The 21,999-nt window shown below is 41.4% G+C and overlaps 1 protein-coding gene across 1 annotated transcript in view; it reads right to left on the bottom strand.

Annotated features, from left to right (window-relative positions):
- The window catches only part of LOC138138094 (mucin-3B), a 47,989-nt gene that overhangs the window by 9,934 nt on the left and 16,056 nt on the right, over nucleotides 1–21,999 (bottom strand). Inside the window, 3 exon segments of the mRNA XM_069057842.1 lie at nucleotides 31–886; nucleotides 889–8,294; nucleotides 9,034–9,084. Of these exon segments, the coding sequence (XP_068913943.1) occupies nucleotides 31–886; nucleotides 889–8,294; nucleotides 9,034–9,084 (8,313 nt within the window).

Here is a 21,999-nt window from a genome sequence, read left to right as displayed (position 1 = left end):
GTAAAATATAATACAAAAGTTACAACTCACCTTCGTCGGAGTTTTTTAGTTGAGAGGATGCCGGAAATGGAGTCATTGGTATTGGGTTGAGAGTAGAAGTAGCGTCGAAGTCCAGTAATGTTAACGTTGTGAATTTCGTCAGTGGTTCCGTCAAAATACTAGTCTTGGTCTGTGGTCTAACTTCTGTAGTAGAAGTTACAATGTGTTCGTCACCATTTACTCGAGTTACTATGAAAGTGTAAGTTCGCAGTCGGCTCTGTACGACGGTTCGAGTCACGAGTTCGATAGAAGACAGAATTGTGGTTTTTAAGAGGAGGACTGGAGCGTCGAGACTTTCAGACAACTCAGGGAAGAAGGGTTCATAGTCGGGGACGTGCCGCGGACCGTTTTCTTCTATGATATTCTCTTCGCTGGTCTCTTCAACTTCCGTAGAATCTTCAACATCTTGACTCTCCGAAGAAATACTCTGTGGCAATTCTTCACTAGTTGTTGTAGCTTCCACCGAAATTTCTCCCCTACTGGACGCGATCTTGTTCTCTTCCACTACATTATCAGTTCGCAGAAGCAGTCTCTTCTTGGTCACCACAACTCGTCTCCTCTGCGGCAGCCTTCGTTTCTTCTTGACCACGATTCTCCTCCTCGCTCTTCTCGTCGTCACTTCGACGTCATTCTCGCGGTTGCGTGCTTGCACTCTTACTAACTTCTTGACAACTCTTCTTCTTGGTTTAGGAACTTCGTTTTCGTTTAAATCTCTCTTAAATCTAATTTCATTGCCAATTAATTTCGAAACGTGATGATAATTTTGGTTTGTGTTAAAGTAGGCGCCCCTGGGTAATAGTGACGTTTCGACCTTTGGCATGAGAGGGGCTTTCTCATCAAGGTCTGTTACGCTAAAAAATTACCGGAAGATTTGTTAGCGTCTCCCGATGCTTTAACGTACTTGATTTTGTATTTCTTTGATGACAGACTTGTCGATTTGGTCGGCTGAGTATTGAATAACTCTGCGGTTTGTGTGGTGATATGTCGGCTGACGTCACCGATGATGCTTTCCAGACTTTCTGTGGCCACAGTTTCCGTCGTATCAATTTCTTTGGTAGCCGGAGTCACGTAACTATCATAATAATCCAAAGTGCTAATCAGCAAGTCATCGTAGCCCTTCGACGGCTTAACATCAGGACTGACTTCTCTTCTTCGCCTGTCGTTGTCTCCAATCGTCACAGTTGACAAAACTGTACTAAACTCTCCTGGAATCCTCCCCGAAACGTACAAAGTTATCACACTTGTCTCTTTAGGCGGTTCTGTAGGAGCAGGCGTCGGTTTCTTGTTCTTCTTCCTTGAACTCTTCCGGCGTGAAGCCTGCGTCACTTCGTCGGTGATAGCTTGATCCACATCATCTGATTTATCCTCTTCTGACGCAAGACTCTGTTTTGCTGGTGCTTGGTACAAAGCTTGAGCTTGCGGACGGTTGTTGTTGTTGTTAAGATTGAACACTCCAGCCGGTGACTGTTGTTGTTGTTGCTGCAACAGCGAAGACGGCTGTGCTAACTGTTGTTGCAGCAATGGTAACAAAAGAGCAGTGTTCAGTTGCGAACCACCACCAGGGAACCCAAGAGTTGGTGTTACAACCACAGTCTCAGTCAAAAACTCAGTTGCGGTGACAACTGACACACTACTGTCTATAATGGTGGTCATGATTTCTTTCCCTCTGAACGTCAACGGTATCACTGTAGAGGTAACACTCGTGACAGTAGTAACATACGTCGTGGCTCTCGTTTTAAACTCGGTTGTAGGTGTCGCTGGGATTCCAGGATTTGCCACAGGATAGAGAGGATTTTGTCCTAGTAGAAGCTGCGACAGTAGAATATTTGCAAGTGGTGCTTGAGCCGCCAGTGCTGGTTGAATCGTGTTGACAACTTGTTCAACTCCATACGCTGTGCTTGGTATCACGTGGGAGAACGAAGTTTTCCTTCCTCTTATGTAAGTTGGAGTGAAGATAACACTAGTGGTGGGAGTTTCGTTCAGAACAAACTGAGTGATCTGAGTGGCGCCATTGTCAGCCACTGACGTCGCTTCGCTCAAGAGCACCGTAACATCTTTCCCAAAAGCATTCAAAGATGTTGAGTATTGCTTAGGAGCCAAAACTTCAGTACTATACTTGGCCGTAATCACGTTTTTGTATTCGGTAATTTTACCATTGACCACAGGAATAGTAACTTCTGTTGGGATCTGATGGGTGATAGTGATGGTTCCGTCAAACGCCGGAATGACGAAATTATCGTCGATTTGCTCCTGAGACGCCCTTTGTCTACTCGTGGTTCTCCTCCTCGCCGAGGTAGTTCTCGTCGGTTTCCTCGACTCTGGTGCCGACGTTGTTCTCAATCTCGGCGATTTAGGTCGCGACGATATTGTAGTTCTGGGTCTGGATACAGATCCAGATGGTCGCCTGAAGCTCGACCTTGAAGTGGTATCTTTTTCCCTCAAGGTGAATTGAGACCTTCCCTGACTGGACGCTTTGGTCGGAGATATCCTTTTACGAGTCGCGGGCGGCGCTGCTGTTGTACCGTGCGTCGCCTTGTTCCTCGATCTCGGAGAAAATCTTGAAGGTTTAGCTCTGGTGGGTTTAGGTGCTTCAACTTCTGGTTCTTCTTTGGGTGGAGCTGCTGTTGTTCTACCTCCAGGTCTTCTAAACCTCGAGTAATTCACTTCTCTTCTTGAACGTCGCCTGAACCCGACGAAAGGTTTGATTTGGATGTTGGACGAGCGTCCTCGGCGCGTCTCGTGCGTCGGAGCAGGTTCCGTCTGAGTGTTGGTCTGAGAACTTTCGTAATCAGTGTCTTCATCTTCGTTTTCTCCTTCCTCTTCTAAATCCTCCTCATCTTCGTCTTCATTTGGTGACGGTGTGGTTGTAGTTGTGAAGAGATTTCTTCTAGGGAACAGAGCGTTGTTTCTAGGTCTGCTGATAGGATTGGGTCTGTTGAACGTTTTGGGTTTTGGAGTAGTAGACGTGGTTGTTTTGCCTTTGCTTTTGGGTTTTGGTCTTGGCGTGGATCTACCCAATGGTGGTCGTCTGAATTTCAACAGAGGATTTTGGCTACGTCTGGAGCTACCTTCCGTGGTCGTCGACAACGGCAAAGTAGTTTCGACGCCGTCATCAATAGTACCAGTACTATCAGTCACCACTGTGGTCAAATCATTTTCGTCGTTATCGACACTCGATGGTGTTGCAGTCGCTCCAAAACGACTCAACGACTGAGTGGGTCTTATTCTGAACCTCGAGTTTCCAGCATACAACGAACTAGCTCTTTGGGAACTAGCTCCACCACCAGACGATCTAAATCCTCCACGTCTAGAACTCGCCCCAAATCCTGTCGCCGTCGGTTGTATCCTCGCCGAGCTTCTTCTCCCACCACCAAATGCAGAACTACCAACACCGGCACTTGACGCTTTAGGTCTTGAGAATCTCCGAGAACCCGACGCTGTAGGTACTACATTGTTAACACTAGACGACGACCGTCTGTTTCCAAAACGTGCAGGTTTAGACGCGGGAACCGCTGTGACAGTCGGTGTTACGTCACTTCTAGTGACCGTCGTGGCCCCTTGACCCGCCCCTTTTCGTTTGGGGGCGAAAGTTGGTCGAGGTCTTGAGGCGAAAGGTCTAATAACTGGAGTAAACGTGCGTTTGCGAGTCTGGAAAGTCAATCGCGACTTGACTCTACTGCTACCGTCGTCTTTGTCGTCTTCGTCATCTTCCTCGTTCTCTTCAGTCGAAGTTTCTTCATCAATTTTACTCGAGTCGCTCAGCGAACCCTCGATGACCACAGGAGACGGCGATATGGGCACTGTCGTTGATGCAATTGCTTGGTCTGGGGCTTGCGTAGCACTTGGTGCTATTTCACTGACGGAACTAGGACTGATTGAGCTTGCTTTTCCCAACAAGAAACTGGAAGTGCTTTCGATAATTTGGGCGTAACGACCGTCTATCACAGTTCCTAAAACTTTGGACTGGTACAACGTAGTGGTTTCGTTCTGGATTATCGATCCTTCAATCAATCGGACCAGACCGGTTCTGTGACTGATCGGTACGTCAGTAGCTAGAGCTGCTTTTCGTTCCTCGTTCACTTCGAGAGAACTAGTACTTTCAATTACTTGAGCGTACAGGTTGTCAATATAAGTACCTACAGCTTGCGTGGTGTAGAATAAAGTACTGATACCCTCAGCATCAACAATTTTTCCTTTATTAATGCTCACCACACCAGTTGGTTTAACATTTTGCTCAACCGAAGACGGAGCGATTGTCGGTGTGATAACTGACGAAGTACTTTCGAGTACCTTGGCATACAATCCATCAATGTAGGTGCCAAAAACATCAGTCGACAAAATAGTAGTAGTACCAGAATTGTCAATAGTGTTGACAATCGTCGATAAGAGTCCAGTTGGTTTGACAGAGCTGTTGGTAACTTCCTTAGTCTTAACATCGTCCAGCACGTTCTGATTAGCAGTACCAATCGCGCGTCCTATTTGATTGGAGTCAACATCAGCGGTACTATTGACGACTCGGGACGATGTTTCCAATCGACTATTTATTACCGTGCTGTCATCAATATAAGAAGTGGTGTAGTAGGTGTAAGTTGTGAAGTACGTCGTCAAATCGTCATCACCGACAGTCGAAGGTTGAATAGCTTCAGTTGAAGTAGGTTGCACATCTTCAGTAGAGGTGATACTAATCGTTGGCAAAATACTAGTCAGTGAAGGTGTCGGTGTTACAACATTCGAAACAGTTTCCTCCCGACTGGTGGTTTTTGTGGTACCGTCTTTGTACAAAGTTGTCCAGTACGTGAAAGTAGTGAAATACGTAATGGGGAGACTCAAATCTTCAACACTCAAAGTATGAGTAGGTGTCAAAGTTTCTGTGACCACATTGGTGACAGTTTCTAGCCTACTCACTACATTACTAGACGTGGTACCGTGGTACATCGTGGTGAAGTACGTAAATGTGGTGTAGCTGGTTTGAAGCAACAGAGTCGGAGATGGAATAATTTCAGATTCGTTGTTAGACTCCGACACTATTTGGTCATCCAAAGCGTTGCGTTTGTCGACGTTGTCGATGATTCTTCGATCACCTTCAGAAGTACTACTCCTAACATCAGTCACCATTGTGGAGATAGTTTCGTAATCGTTCAGATTCAGAAGATTATTTTCCACAGGAGCATCCTCCGTTGTAGTACCTCTCTGTAAAGTGACATACGCTTGTTCTTTATTGACACTCGTGGCCAAAATATTGTTATCGAGTTTGTCTTTAACGGACGCATATATGTCCACTTTGCTTTGGTCATCTGCCGCCGCTGTCTTCTGCCTGCTGATAGTACTGTTGTACTTATTGAGCGGCGTCACATTCAAACTCAGCGTCTTCTTCTTCACTTCCGTTTCTTCGTCTTCGGTGTCTGGAGCTTCTACTTGATTCTTATCTTCAAACAGCGACGGTACTCTCGTTGGTACCACATCTTCCAAAGCAACAGTCGCTTGGATGCTTGGAGTGACATAATTGGTATAAACCTCAGTGCGACTAGAAATTTCTGTCTCTCCATCGACAAAGATCGTGGTGAAGTACGTGTAAGTGGTGTAATACGTCTTCACTCCGTTTTGTTGGAGTTTGGCGTCGTTCAGAATAGGCGTCGCTTTAGTTTCTTCTTCAGGGGATTCGTAAGCAAGCGTGGGGAGTAAATCTTGGGTGATCTTGGTCGGAGCTATTTCCGCGATATCGTCGAAAGAAACAGTTCTAGATTTGTAAGCAGACACCAGACTGTCTTCTCGCTCAAACAGGCCAGCTACTGCTGAGTCAGAAGCTTCGCTTCCTGGGATCAAAGTTGAAGTAATCACATTGGTGGTCACCACGATTTTACTCGCAATCGAGGAAGTGGTGTCTTGGAAATACGTCGTCAAGTAAGTGTAAGTCGTGTAGAGAGTTTTGAAAATCAATTCGATCTCTTCTCCGCTTTCTGTGGTCATTTCTGTAGTTTCTGGTTCCGACTCCGTCACGTGTCTTCTTTCCGTGGTGATTTCTTGCGGTGTGGTCTCCAGCGCCGGAGTTGTAGTCACAGCTTCGGTCAACGTCGTCAACTGCTCAGTGTGACTCTCACGTTCTTGATTCTCCGTTGTCGTCGGATGCTCTTGTATCGTCGTTGGATGTTCTTGAATCGTCGTTGGATGTTCCTGTGTTGTCGTCGGGAGTTCTTGAGCTGTCGTCTTCTCTTGTTCTGTTGTGGTCGCGATAGTAGGTTCTACAATGACGCTGACAGGCGTTGCATCTATTGCACTACAAGGCAAAGTCTGGAAGCCGATTTCAGTCGAAACTACTTCATTTGACTTGACAGACGTTGTGGTAATCTGGTCATCTACCGGAATGAAGAAAGTTGTCAAATAAGTCAATGTCTTGTACGCTGTGGTCGGCACGATCTTATTTCCTTCCGTACAAACCACATCTACTTCAACTCCCAGCTCTGGCGCTTTCTCCGTATCAATTTCATTTGAAACAAGCTCGGGAGTTGTTTCCTGAATGGGAATAGTACTGATAACATGTTCGCTTGTTGTCTCGACCGCATTCGTCGTAGTTTGTTCCTTCTGTGTCGTCGTGATTTCCTTCGGCGTGGTCGTTATTTCCTTCGGCGTGGTCGTGACCTCTTTCGGAGTCGTAGTTGTCTCCTTCTGCGTAGTTGTCTCCCTTTGAGTCGTCGTGGTTAGTCTTTCTGTAGTTTCTGGTATCTGTTCCGTCGTAATAATCTGTTGCTCCGTTGTAGTCTTCTCTTCTGGTACCACTTTTGTTGTAACAGGTTCGTCGATCACCCCAGTGCTTTCAATTGGTAAATCCTCTTCGAAGAATATTGTAGTGGCACCACTGGAAATTTCAGTCGCTGGTGCTTTCTCAACGGTACTACTTTCTTCCAGGAATATTGTCGATGGAGTATTGAGAGGTTGCGTGGCTAACTTTGCTTGGGCTTGCAAAGACGCAAAAATCTTCTTAATATCTTCGTCTGAAGGCGTCGACAACATCGGGGTTTGACTCTCCGACGGCTCGATCAAATCCGGACTGAAAATAATCGTCGACGATCCACTACTAGTACTCAAAATCTCAGTACTGTCTTCGCTTTGTTGCTCATGTGCCAGTACTGCCGACTTGGCCTCCATATCTTCACGCACTTCGCTCACTTCTCCTTTAGGTCTTCGTTGACGATCAGTCTTGTCGATGACCATGGTGGGCATCGTACTTTTCAAGTCCAACTTGTGGCCCTCGACAGTTTGCGTCTCCATTGGAGGTTCGTGGGAGAAGAAAGTCTTGATTGTGCTTCCGAGCGTTGGAGCTTTGATGGTATGTGAGGGGCGTATGGTCGGTTGGACGGAGATTTTTGTAACTTGTCCGAAATTCCTCGGGGGTTCGGTAGTGTGGGGCGAAAACACAATGACAGTGTCGCCAACTGTTGTGGTGAAATCGGCGAAACCGCTGTAGGTGATGGTTTCAAAGTCTTTTGGTTGTGGTTTGATCAAACCAGCGCGGAAGAGGAGTTTTGCTTTACGCTCCGCCACAGTCGTGGGTCTTGTTCTTTCGGTGTTTGCGTCAAACTCAGGGAAATCCCCTAGATAAGACAAACCACTTGGCGAGAACTCATTCCGAACGGTAAAAGTCGGGAGATTGTCCCACTCTCGTACTTTGGACGGAGTGAAACTCGCCGGTTTGGCATCTTCCTTGTGGTTTATCAGATTGTCAGTGGTCAAGTCGCGCATCTGGGGGTTGATTTTGAAGACTTTTACATTGTTCTGCGGAAGAATTTCTTTCCTTACGCTATCTTCGAACGGTACTCTCGGATTGTTCGAAGGTTCTTCGTCCAAGATCTCTTCTTCGGAGATGTGTTGTCTCTTGATCTCGGCAAAGCTCTGGGGACTAACAGTGGGGAAAACTAACATGGGTTCGACTTGATTTGGTCTGATGAAGTCAGTGTTTCGGATGAAGTTTTTGGTGTTCACTAGGTTATGGTCTAGGTTCCATTTTTTACCAACGTCGAGGGATTTAGATGGGGAGTCACCGTCGTACAGTACTCTAGAACTCTTAGTGAGTAAATGGGCGTACAGTCGTCCATTGTCAAGGGTAGTACCGAGTACTTGAGTAGCATACTCAGTAGTAACACCTTCTTGTATGAAAGTACGAGCTGTGGAAGTGATTAGACCTAAATCCGGTTTTACGCTCAGGAATCGGCCGAAAGAAGATCGTCCATGACTGTCCACCAGCAAGACTGTGGTGACATCTACAGCCGAGTAAGGAAGAAAGTCAGTTTTTCTTATTTTACAAATCAGAAACAACTACTACTAGATGGGACGAAAAGGTCGACCAAAGAGCTATTTACATCGCAACATGCAATCTCTGTTAGAGAGAGTACTACCAATCAAATTGTTAGTAATCAAGAGGATGCTTCGCTCATCCTTGACATTTGCACCCGAAACTGGTGCTTTCGTCTGAACTAGCGCTTGATGGTTTCCGATTTTGCGGAGAAAGTTTCTGATGCTTTCAGAAAATTCAAATCAATTGTGTTGATGACAGAACCTTTAAACTATCCAAGACGTTACATAAACTACACCTCTTGACATTCTCGCCGGTTTTTGTGGTCATCTTCGCGGAGAAAAACAAAATAACTGAGGAATCTTGTCATGATTTTTTCTCAGATGTATACTTAAGTCGCGATGACATAACCAACGAAACTGATAGAATTGCGGTTGCTATTTTTTGTCAATTGATTAAATTATACCGTGTCATGGAGAAACCATCTTTGTCAAAGCTTGTTGCGCAACAAAACCGAATACAAATCACCTGCATTGTCGACTTTTTCTAACAAAAGCCCATTCGTTGCAATTACTTTATACAACCACGACCCACAATTTCGTTAGTAAACTATTATTACTACAACCTCTCGCTCTACTATTCTACGTCAATTTCACTCAATTGGTCGCACTATTTCAATGGAAGTGATCGAAAGGTGGTGAACGTACCATTGGAATCCTGTCTTCTTCGCCTTGGCGATATATTTATATCGTCTAAACCTGAAACGAGAAAAAAACTCGTTAACATTTATTGTGCATTAAGGGGACCATTAGCGGCCAAATCGAATTCATAAGGTGGTAAACAAATGCGCAAAACAAAAAATAATCTATTTTCGAGAATTAATTCCAAGTGGGTGCGCTAAGACGCATTCCAAGAGGCTCCGGTCAAAAATTTTGGCGTGGAATAAATACGAAGAAGAAACCATCGGTAGGGTCGGGGGTGTGATTTCTAAAAGGAGTACGAGCAGACCATAACATTTTGCGGTCTTTGTGCAAAAGTGATGGTAAATCTCGACTCGGAGTAATTTCTCGTGGAACCTTGAAGTCTGGTTGTCAGAAGGCAACACTTCTTGCATTGGTCACATTTGGAATATTTCTGTTGGCAGATGGTGTATGGAAAGTCTTGATTTGGAGTCGACACATTTAGTTGCGTTTTTTGACTGGCAACAGTAAAATAATTGCGGACCGTTATCTGCGTAGAAGAGTGCAGGTCTAGCATTTTCGTGAACCCCATTCCGCTCACGCCACCGCTGCTGGATGTCAATGCATTCAATCGGCAGATAATTACATAGCATGAAGCCGCCGCTAAAATCCTCATTAAATCATCCGAGCACGTCAACGTCGATCCCAATAACCTGTTCGTGCAAGATTTAAGCGTTGCCGATCGAAAGTGTGTCACAGTAGGCGCTGTCTTCGTCATCGGCTATGCGGAATTTGAGGCGCAGGTGTCCCCCGGGGTGCGCTCCGATCTTCACCCCCGAAACTTTCCGCCGACCTAGAAAACCGCCCAGCGCGATGACAAACGGTGATCGTGCCGAAGACTCCGCCCCGGGCATGAAAGTAAAGCGTACACACCCAACGCGCGTGAACCCAGAAACACGAATTCCAGAGAGAACGATTCGGCGCCCAACGCGGGGCACCGGCGAAGATGGGTGAAGAAGCTGGGAAGTCGAAATGTGGGTCAGGCGCGGAGAGTCGGTCACCCGAACGGGGCCCGAGGCGATGCAAGAGTGTTCGCGATGGCCTCTTTCGTCTTCACTTGCACGTCTCGTGCGTTAGCACCTGATGGACCATTTCGTGGTCGCCGGGTTCTGTTTTTCCAAACCCATGACGTAATTTTCCTCGTCACTTTCTTTCCACGTTGTCCACAGTCGTGTGGCTGAATTTTCCAATGATTGTTAACATGGAGTGGATAATTATTTAATCAACTTTCTAATAATCATGCTTTTGCCCAACGAGACCAACTGGGAAGTGCGACCGAACAATTCAACAGTTCCTCGTGTCAAGTCTAAACTAATTAGCAGAATCGGATTGTAATTGTGTTTCAAGTCCGTTCCCACAGACTTTCCACACTTGGGATTATCGAAAATGCTTGGAAACTCCATTTACAACGCATTACGGTTAACAACGACTGATATCTTCGGTGTCACGACCTTTGTTCTGTCTTTTTCATTATATAAACACCTGCCCGAGCGAAGTTGTTTTCAATCGCTCGAAGAAAGTTGAAAATTGAGACGCAGTGAGCTAAAAGTGTACCAGATTGGCCCCTTCTCCGCATCTCTTACGTTCCAATCTCGCCAGCGTTTACATGATTTTCAGATTAAATCTGAGTTGACGGAAGTCAAATGAAAAAGTACCCGACTGGGTACTGCACGTACCAGTTCTCTCTCAAATCTCACCAAATTTGAGATACTTGGATCAGGTCTGTCAGAAAAGCGAAAACGTGACAGTCGAGAAACTGAGGCGAAGAATCAAGTGTACTGAAGAATTTCAACTTTCAGTTATTTCCAGTGGAAGAAAATTCTTCACGAAATGTCAATTTCCAAACGTCAAAAGAAAGAGTGAATTGTCAATAAATGGTTCAGTTTAAATAACAAGGAAAAGAACATTGTCATTGAAGGGAAAGATAAAATGTAAATGGTAGTAGAAACGGGACACATGAAGGAGGTTAATTTTAATTTACTTGGATGTGATTAAAACGCTAAGTGGTGTCTTGTGTAAGATAATTATTGAGAGTTAACGTTTAGTTGAGACTGATGAAGAAATCTAGTTTATGGAAGAGGCTGTAGTGCCAATTTCCAGATGCACAGAAGTAGAAGTAGATAAGGGGAAGATGGTTTGCAAAATTTTTTGACAATCTAGTACTGTGAGATCGAAAAAAAATTACAGTAGGCTCTGACCAAAAATTTCAATTATCAGATGTCAGTTTTAAAAGTTAGGTTAGTGATTTCGAGAACGTGGAAATCTTGATTTTCATAAAAGTGTGAATTGTGTGACACCTATCGGTTGTAAAAGAATTTATTGTTTTCAACTGTCATAAATTCTCATTTTTCTCCTTTGTAAACTGCCTCTTAACTGCCCTAAAGCAAAATGAGCAGATAACGAACCGTTGCCCTTGACAACACATTCAACGTCACATTTCTGACAGATCTTGAAAAATTAGTCAAAACTATCAAAAGCAAATGCGAAACCATTTTAAAAAGATTTGGAAGCTTCAAGGGCGTCGTTTTAAACAATAAAATTTTGTATGCAACTCGTTTCTGGGTAAATTGGGCTTTTCTAATTGCCCTCGAGGCCTTAAAACCCTCGCTACGCTCGTGTTTTAATCTTGTCCCTCGGGCAATTAGAAAAGTCCAATTTACATAGAAACTCGTTGCATAAATAACTATTCCTCAGCTATATGTATAGTGCAATGAAACAATGAGATTTAAAACTCCCGCGCCTTTATTCAACGGTGGGCACGCCCCTTGTTTATAAATCGATCCAACGATAAATATTCAGAGAGGTTATGTTGTGGGGGCTTTTATTGTCAAGGGGTTTCATTTCATGCACAACAGACACACAATAGTGAAAAAAGTGCAAATCTTTTTTTTAAGGATAACTGAACTGTGTACCAAATGATAGGTTAGTTTCTTTGTTCAACCTCTTCAATATTTTCAGCTGTTCTTTTTGTATCCACTGCCTTTTTTGCGCAGAAAGTATCTGTTTTTACTCATTTGTAGACTTTCTGGGCACGGTGAGTGCCTTGAAAGTCCGGAAACTTTTGTTGAAATTCCTCAAAAACTCGAGGTGTCGAATAGGACCATTCGCCGTCCTCAAGTCTTTCTCCATTTCTGAAGTAACACTGCACAATGACAATGTTTTGCTCTAAAGTGAACAAATTGTAATTGCAAATTTTAGTAGTCAATAATTAATGATGACAATTATGATTGTAATGACATTTGAATTATATTGCCAACTGAAGCGTATTAATCACCGCCTTCTCGATTTTTTAAATTTTCGACCGCACGGTAGTTTTTGTGTCAAACTACAGAATCGATTAGACCGATATGGTAAAGAAAACAAGCATGAGAATGTGAAATTTGTATAAATTAAATCAATCTACAAATTGGAAATTGTCGTTGGTGATGTGAAAGAATAAATGAAGCCAGACGAGAAATAACAGCAAACTAGTAAACCATGAAGAAAATGTGCGGACGCTGACCTAGTGAATAATTGAAAAATACCCACAAAAAAGACTCAACGTGAAGCAGCAGGAGCAAGAAGAAGAATTGTAATGGAGCGCTGAAACCGTACGGATGGAGCAGTTTCCATTTTGTGGGCAACGGAAGGATAACAAACTCGAATTGTCAAGACGTAACCGGAAGCCCCGTTACCAAAACTGCAACGATACCAGCACGTCACAATCAGTGGTGCAAACCCATATATACAACGTGATCAAGAATGACTGAATCTGTTGGTAACAATGAAAATTTGAATGATTTTGGTACCACTGTAATCTAAACGCATTTCCGGTTGTCAGCTTTGACAGAGTTGACAGGCGAATCTGACGTTTACCATCAAAGTCCATTCAAAAATAAAAAAACCACCACCTGTTGCTTTAGGTTGGTAAAATTTAAAAAACCCTAGGTAGATATTTTTTCATGCTATGTTGGTAACTATAAATTATGACATTTATTTGATTGAAAATAAAATTCAATTGCTTTGAATTTCGTTCATATTGTTTTATTAGCAGCACGTTTCATTTTTATTTATTGATACTTTTATTTTTAACCTCAAAATTACAAGTCTCCCCAAATTTTACACTAGGCAGCGTTGCCGATAGTAATTATCGAGGAAAATGCGACGTTGGTGGTTTTTTAATTTTTGAATGGACTTTACCTAATAGCATAAACATACCTACCCGACATAACCTAATTTTTTTTTAATGTCGTGTCAGTGCCAATTACGAAACAGAAAAACACCAATATTTTTCAATTGTTTCATTGCCAACAGACGCAGTCATTGTTGATCACGCTGTATATACTTGCAAACCCAACGGCGCGGCGTCCATCTTGTGTGGACAGATCGCCCCCAGCGCCATTGGAAGATGTCGCGATGAATCTTGTCGAAATGGCGAAACGCAAACTGTGTCAATTGCGGCAAGTTTCCCTGCGAGGATGTCTGAATTTGTGGAAAATGCAAACCTTGCACAACGACTTACATAAAGCTCGAACGCACCTTTCGGCACAAAAGAACAAAACCCGGCGACCTTCTGTCTCCGTTCTTGCATTGTAATAAAGCGTACAACAAAACCGACAGCCTTGCTACAGTTATGAAGGAATGTAAATTAGCAATAGAGTATTGGGACTGTCGCGACAAAACCTGCTGGCCGACCAGATTGATGGAAATTACACGGGAATCTCGCACTCTTCAGACAAACCAGAAGAGCTAACAGTGCGGATACAGTTAAAGAAGTCTTTTAATGTTCATCTCCGTTAAACGCGGCCACTATTGCGAAACTAACGGCGGACGGGAATGTGGAACCACCCTGTCGGGACGACTCAATTAAACATGGCCTTGCGTCAAGGATTCGAAAGATTGGAAGTGGTACTCGTACTTCCGCGCGGGCAACAGAAGAAAGTACCTACTATGCGCTAAATGATAATTAAAATAGAGAAGAAATTAGAAAATGAAAACCAAACAGTATCGGGAGAAAGTGCGGTGAGACACTCCGGGGCAGCTTTCGTTCGCTGGAAAATCGCTTCGGAGGAGTTTGTTGCGCAACAAAAGGGCGTACGATGGATGCCGTGATAGGTCTAAGACACAACCAGAAGATCCGCCACCGTCACGACCGGCATAACCTTCGCAACAGGAAAAGTATTTTTGCGAGAAAAAATTGATAATATGCAAGGTCTCGCACCTTTTGCCTCGATCCGACTGGAATTGTCTAAGGTTGGGTGATAAGGACGTTTTACTTTCATTCATTGTGAGGTTCGCGTGTACCGAATTACACAGAGCATGGGTGCTTAAGAGGCGGAAAATCGGTGCGTGAGGAGTTGGCTAGTTTTCACGCACTCGGGAAATTCGCGTTCGCCACGAAAACAATCGATCATGTCTGCACGATTGAGAGGAAAGCCGCGCGTTTGTGTCAACAGTGCTTGCTAAGTAGGTAAAAGTGCTAAACTAGAGTCGAACGGTTAATTAAGATTGCTGAGATGTTTCGGCGAACATTGTTAGTGTGAATTTTAAATGTTTGGTTTCAAAGCTGTGACACGAAAACCGAACACGTTTCTGGTTAGCACACGCCATGACTGTGTCACAATTGTGTCAAGAGAATTTTCAAAATTTTGTGCATCTTGAGAGTGGCCAAAAAGTGTGTTTGATTTTTATTAAACGGTGTTTCAAAACCGGAACTGTCACACTTGCATATTTAAATATGCAAATTGTCTTTTTCTACACAATTTTTTTTACTTAACCGGAAATAATCTCAACTTCTGGTTTTTTTCATTCTTAGTTCTGACTTAGTTTTACGAGGCACTGTTATGTATGTGTGACACTTTTCTGCACCACTATTTACGATAGTTTAGAAAGGTGCGTAAAGGTTTCCCTCATTCGTAAAAAAAATGTTTAATGTACAAGTGTGTCAAATAAAATTTGATTTTCTGAAGAATTTACAAAGTAGGTAAAAAATAACTAGAGATGATACAAAGTGCAGTATCTTGCAAAGCAATCATGCTCAAAGAAGGTTATTAAGTCGGCTTGTTTACGGACACTCAACTGTTAAAAAACAAAAGTTTCAAATTCAAGGTCATTGTTTGTCTTTTTTAGATTTCCTTAATTAAAAATAGAATTAAGATTCTTCGAAGTTTTGGTCTCTCAAAACATTTAACACTGTCATTTGTTCATATTTTATAGAGCGTTGGAGCTGCAATAAAACACTTTTTACATCATTTTTTTCGTTGATTATTGTTGGTAAGAAACTTCTCTAAATTGTTTAAACAAGTTAGCTTTTTCAGCCTAATTATAACTGAAAAAATTGTTTGAAATAATGTCAAGAAAACAACTGAAAATATCGGGCGTTCAAATGAAATCCTGGTCTGGGAAGGCGTTAGAAACCGTCAATTGTTTTGGTTTTTTAAAGTGCAGATTGGCAGTTACAATTAGAACATATTGACAGTTAACCTAAAATTTATAGACAAAAAATCTTCCTGTTTCTTTTTTTGCAATGTTTTAGGTACGTTAAAAATAGAATAACTTGCCCTTCATATTCTCGAAGCAAATATCTAAGGGCACCCTTTGCTGAAAACGAACATGTTCAATTATTAAACGTAAACAAATGTCATTTGTCTCAAACGGCGGGAAATTCAAACTTTACACCGTTCCAAATGGTTTGCGTTTTTCAGTTATATTAATATTATTGCCTATTTCCAATCTCATTAAAGAATGATCTCATTTGAGGAAAATTGATTTGACAAACACAATTTAAATTCATGTTTGAGACAACACGAATACGTAAAACTATTTTACGAGGGTCATTCTAAAAGTTTCTGATCTGATAATAAAAGACTGTATTGTTCTTTTCCAAGTTATTTTTATTTTCCACCACAATCTCGCCAAATTTCAAATCTGGCCATAAATCAGTAACATCCTTCTCGAAACAGTCCAAACAGCCTTGACAAATTTGCATTCGAATGCATTTCTCATCTTTCATACCCAAATTCTTCGGTTATCACCTAAAATATTCTCAGCCTTGGCAATTCCCCAAATCTTTAATTGGCAATCCCCCAAAACATAATCGACTCGATTTCCGGTGTGGTAACACGATTTCGACAATCACTGCAGAATCATCTTCTAACCTTGTACACGCGCGTTCAAGCCTATTTTTTACAGTTATAAATTAATCTGCACTCTGACCCAACGCACCTTTCACCTCGTTACGAATTTCGTTGGCGTGAAAATTTTTAACGAAAAACTTTGCCAGGACGTTCAATTTTAATCGTTTTAACCGGCTGTTATTAATATGACAGATGCGGTGTCATCTATGTCCCAGTGTGCCGTTAAGTTTTCAAATGACCCTCGTAGCAAAATCCACTACAAGGAAAATGTCCAAAAAGTTGAAACTCGATACTGATATGAATTTTTAAATATGAGAAGAATTTTTTTAGTATGTATCTAATACACATTCTTGACTCCATTTCCACGTTTCGTCTCAACAGAACGGAACTCCACCACATTGTGCAGACGTCACTACCGACTGGAGTTGTCCTTCACAGATCGATTGGTACACCAGAACAGTTACAGTGGTTCGTACCGTTACATTTTTGGACAAAAAAAGAGAAAAGAAAATTGTTTCAGCCCTTCAAAAAGTTTTCAAAAAAAGAATTACGAAACAATTTCATTTAACAATTCAAAAATCTCCTTTGGAGTGCACTCAAAAGCTAGTTTTACACTGGAATGGAATTTATTCCTTTTCCCCTTCTAGTTTTCCTCTGTATATTGACCTTTTATTTATAGAAATTTATTTGTAGATTAAAAATCAGTTAGCTACGAACAAACGCAAGCAAATAATGTACCGCAACCTTGCAACTATAGATATTTATTTTGTTGAGAAAGTTGTTAATAACATTATACAGCAACGTGCAAATGGTACCATTGTATGCTACTGTACATTAATCATAATTGATAATGGTACGGTACAAGTTTTTACATAGCGTATTGTATCTGCGCTTCTTCACAAAGATATCATCTTGCTTGACCACACATACATAAAAAGTTATCAATTGCTACCATTTTTTTTTTTAACAGGTAGCTCTCATATTACCATACTTCAACTTCAACCGTCACATATTTTTTTAAACCGTTTACTTCAATACAGATCCGGATTTGCCAGTACCCACACGAAGAGAATGTATCTTGTATCGGGTGTTCATTTAAATTTATCCACAAAGTTGGCGTCGACGACTCGATCGTCAGTCTGCAGAGTAAAAACACAAACAACGCAAAAAGTGAGGTTAGGTTTAAACAGCTGATCCGTCCACAGTCCACGCCTACTTTGAGAATAAATAGAGGATAAATAAATGAACACCCGATATTAATGATGCAATATTTTTCCTACCAAGTGAAGACTGACAAGATCTCGTTCGTGTCGTTTCTCCTTACTAATGCTAGTTTATGCATTGAAAAAGTGATTTACAGTAGCACAACGCCTTAATGAGTTAGTCACAAATCATTAGTTCCTCGTTAGAGATAACAAACTAGTATTTTTCCGCGGCACCCAACCAGAAAACCCAGTACATCTTTACAAAAAACAACCAATATGCTTCACCGGTCTTGCTCTTGTTTCCTTCGAAAGACGCAACCTTTCTGAATCCCGACATTTCATCTCACCTTGAAAACTCGAGATGGAAGACGCCGTGATGTTACCAGCTAATGTCAATTAATTACGAGTCTTAAATGTCATAAAATATCAATAATAATTGCATAAGCCACGAAGAAAGTTGCTAAAATTAGCATTTCATGTGGAGTTGCGTCACGCCGCAGCGTCACAGCGTCTCACAGTTCTGTTTTCATCCCTCGACGGTGCCCTCTGCAGCGAAAATCGGGTCGCAACGTATATCCTTGACTTTTCGAAAAGGTCAAAGGTGACCGCGTGGCATTCGTTCCTAAAGTTGACTCATCCACCTCAACACGGATCAATCGACGCTGGCGGAATGGCAAATAGGTGAAAAATCTCCGGTAACTGTACAAAACAACAATGCAGCTTTCACTGACTGTTTGAAGAATTTTGCAATTCATCCTCGAGATTTACCGATAAATCGTGATCTGGTTGACATTGATTTTACGATATCGTTGCTATCTAGGGAAACGGTTTTCAAAGCGCACCAGCGAAAAAGAAATTGGGCCGCGGGGGACTGAAAAAATATTTGCCCGCCGGCGGCCAAACGATTTCTAAATACATAGCTCCAGCGCGGGTCCCGTCACTTTCGCGGGCACATCTTCATTCCGGCGCTTACGTCGATTTTCCGGTTGAAATCCGGCGTTTCGGTAATCGACGGATTGCGTGTCGGAGCATCGATATGCGTAGATTCGCTTTTAAAACTTTCTACTTAGCATCTCGGAGTTTCTAGACAAACCGCGTCTCTCCTGATCGATTGGAGTGTTGATCGCTTTTCCCCCGCAACAAGTTCAAGGTCTAGAAAATGAACGGGGCCAATCGTTACAAATATTCTCAACGCCGATTAAAATGTTGATGGGCTCGGACAGATCGGCGCGAGGGTTTGACCCAGATCGTCTCTTCGCCGCTAATTGAGGAAACTATTAGCCGCGAACAATTCGCCATTTTATCGCGTACAGGAAACAAAACGAACATGTGAGAAGCTTTTCGACCAAATGTGGGACAGTGTGTTGTAACCTTGAAATTATCCAATCCAGCCCCGATCTCCGTTACATATTAATTACGTAAACTACATTGTAGGACAGGTACTATTGTGAAGTTTTTATGCAAGCGAGAGGACGTGGAGGAACGGCTTCCATTGAAAAGTGCCAAATCTATCCACGCACACCTAGACGTCATCCTCTTTCGCTCGGAATTTCACCAAACATCTCGAGAATGTCTTGATTTTACGCTCGTGGGACTCAACAGTTGACACTTATTGTCCGACGAAATTTAGAACGCGTTTCCTAGATCATTTGTTGTTGCGAAATGTCAAACCGCCATTTTGACATAACCGCACAATCTGTCACAATGATTTATCATTTCGGGTGGCGAAGGTAAAACCCAAATCGATTGCGTTGCAGATTTTTAGCATTTTTATTGATTGCGTTGCAATTTGTACATTGCAGTTGCACTTAATATTGTTCTAATCACGTCAATTAGTACTTGTTTTGACGTGATCACCTTACTCTCGCCATAATTGATGTTTCCTTATTCCGTATATCTGTAAAAGCACATTTATGATAAATCTAGTCAGTAAAATTGATAGTTTCCTAATGATCAAATCATTCAACAGATTAATGAGAATGAAATTTATTGTCGCAACAATAAATTGACGTTCTTGCGATATTATACAGCATTCACGATTGTTTCAAATTCGGAGTGTCTATGAAAATCTGACATTTTAGTTGGCAATATTGTGATTTGGCATAATAAATCTATTTTATTGTTTTCAACTGTCATAAATTCTCATTTTTCTCCTGTGTAAACTGCCTCTTAACTGCCCTAAAACAAAATGAGCAGATAACGAACCGTTTCCCTAGATAACACGTTCAACGTCGCATTTCTGACAGGTCTTGAAAAGTTTGTCAAAACTGTCAAAATCAAATGCGAAACCATTTTTAAAAGATTTGGAAACTCCTTGGACGTCGTTTCAAACAATAAAATTTTGTATGCAACTCGTTTCTGGATAAATTGGGCTTTTCTAATTGCCCTCTAGGCCTTAAAACCCTCGCTACGCTCGTGTTTTAATCTTGTCCCTCGGGCAATTAGAAAATCCCAATTTACACAGAAACTCTTTTCATAAATAACTATTAGGTTATACTAAATCAATTACGGAATTGACAATAAGGCGAATATTTAACAACGAAACGTCATATGACAGAACCTGACGTCAACCTAACAAAAAAATATCTTGGCCTGTTGCGTGTTTAAAACAAACGTGAACGGTACTGTCGCGAGCAAAAAATTCTGGTCGTCAATGTCATTTCAAAATTTGGTTAGATTGTCACAAATTAAAACATTTTCCCTGCCTGATTATGCCCATGTCAACAAAATGTCAAAAAAATGACAATTAATGTCACACAATATGATGATAGGTTATGATATTTATGACCGTTTTACAATGTAGCATTTTCCATTCTGTCAAAGCATGATTTTAACGACCAGTTTTTTTTTGCTCACGATACTTTAACTGTGCAGCTTTCAAATCAATAAAAATACTTAAAACTGGTACCGATCTAACTCCCGACTTACTAATAAAGACCGAAACACAAACAAGATCTTGATAAGAACATTTCCCACTTTATCTTGTGCATCTAATTATTGTGATTCCTTTTGAAAAATATTTACAACTTCATTGCTTTAACTTGTTCTTGTAGTTCCCGTTATGTTCTTGTTTTGCTGGTAATTAGTAAAAATTGTCTACTAATGTCAGCACTAAATAGTTTAATTAGATTACTTTTAATTAAGTGTAAGGTTCACTAATATCCTATGCAAATAAGAACTAGTTTTGTTAACTCTAATTAACCTTAAAATGTTAAATTACCCACTCGGAAAGGAAGTGAATTGATAGAACATAAGAAATAAATGAACACATAATAGGTATGTGCAATAACACAAAAAATCACTTCCTATAATAATTCTAATACATTGTAAATGTTTATTACGTGGTAGTTGGCTGTTATTTACGGTGGACGTATAGATTTGCCGCCTCTACTGAATTTATACATTTGACAGTTAACATCTGTCACTTTGCAATTTTCGTTATTTATCATTTTTCAAGGTGTTAATTAAGGTTTGTGGAGTTAGTTGTTACATTATCTTAAAGCCCCTTGTTTTTAGGCAACCAAGCAATCACATTAAACCCTGTACTGACTTTATTCACTTCAAATTTTACACATACAAGGATTTCTTGATGACCAATTCTTCTTAATGATTAGATATGTAATAAAAAATCTTCCTAGCCTTACAAAGTAGTTGCACCACATGTTCAACTGGAGCGGCACAAACAAACATTGTTGGACACTCTACTGGCAGTCTAGAAAAAATTAAGATTTTGTTGCAAAAAATTTTTGCGATTGCACTACCTAACCCAAAACGAGTTGTTTTCCATCAAACTTCATTCCGATAGAAACTGACGCAACAACTCCATTCCGACGACGATAAAAACACATTAAATTTCGATCGATGCTAATTACTTCGAATGCCTTCCACATGAGACGCATTTCATGACGTAATAATTTAATTTGCATCGCGGCCTAAAATCTAATTTTCAATTCCCACGGATTGTGCAGCGGTATCGGAGTGAAAACGACAAACATATTGTAAAAACCCCTTAAAAGACAGTGTCCATTTCGAATTATTTATTACAAGGTTGTGGACAAATATTTGTCGACAACATATTTGTAGTGAAAATGTGTAAACTTGGACTAGACCGCCGCTAAAGAAAATGAACGGGATCCTACGATAACAAGATTTGATCTACCGAAAAAGTGGGCTATCCGTTAACACTTGTGTTTTTATAAACGTGCAGATGGTCTAAGATCGACCCAAACGGGGGAAATACAACGTTAATAAACAATACCACGGATTAACATATTCTCAAAGTTTAGCATTATTGAAGATTTGTCATGAGAATTGATCTAATTTACTCAAATTAAGTAATCTGGCACAATAACGCTGGGAGTTGTGTTTTGAGGTAATACTTGCAAACCGTGCCGCGGGATTATTGCACGGGAAAATGGAACACAAGACTGCAGAAAGTAAAATTTTTATGGAAATTATATCAGCAAATGAATAAGAATGAATCTGATCAATTGTAAAATCATCATGTTTTAGGGTTTTTACTTTAGTAAACCTAGGTTGCATAATAATATCGGGTGTTCATTTAAATTTCTCCCCAAAGTTGGCGTTGAAGAGTCGTCAGTCTGCAAAAAACA

The sequence above is a fragment of the Tenebrio molitor genome, chromosome 9 (assembly GCF_963966145.1).
Source record: "Tenebrio molitor chromosome 9, icTenMoli1.1, whole genome shotgun sequence".
NCBI classification, from domain to species: domain Eukaryota; kingdom Metazoa; phylum Arthropoda; class Insecta; order Coleoptera; family Tenebrionidae; genus Tenebrio; species Tenebrio molitor.
The sequence above is the reverse complement of the archived record's forward strand: the minus strand, read 5'-3'. Positions and strand labels throughout refer to the sequence as shown.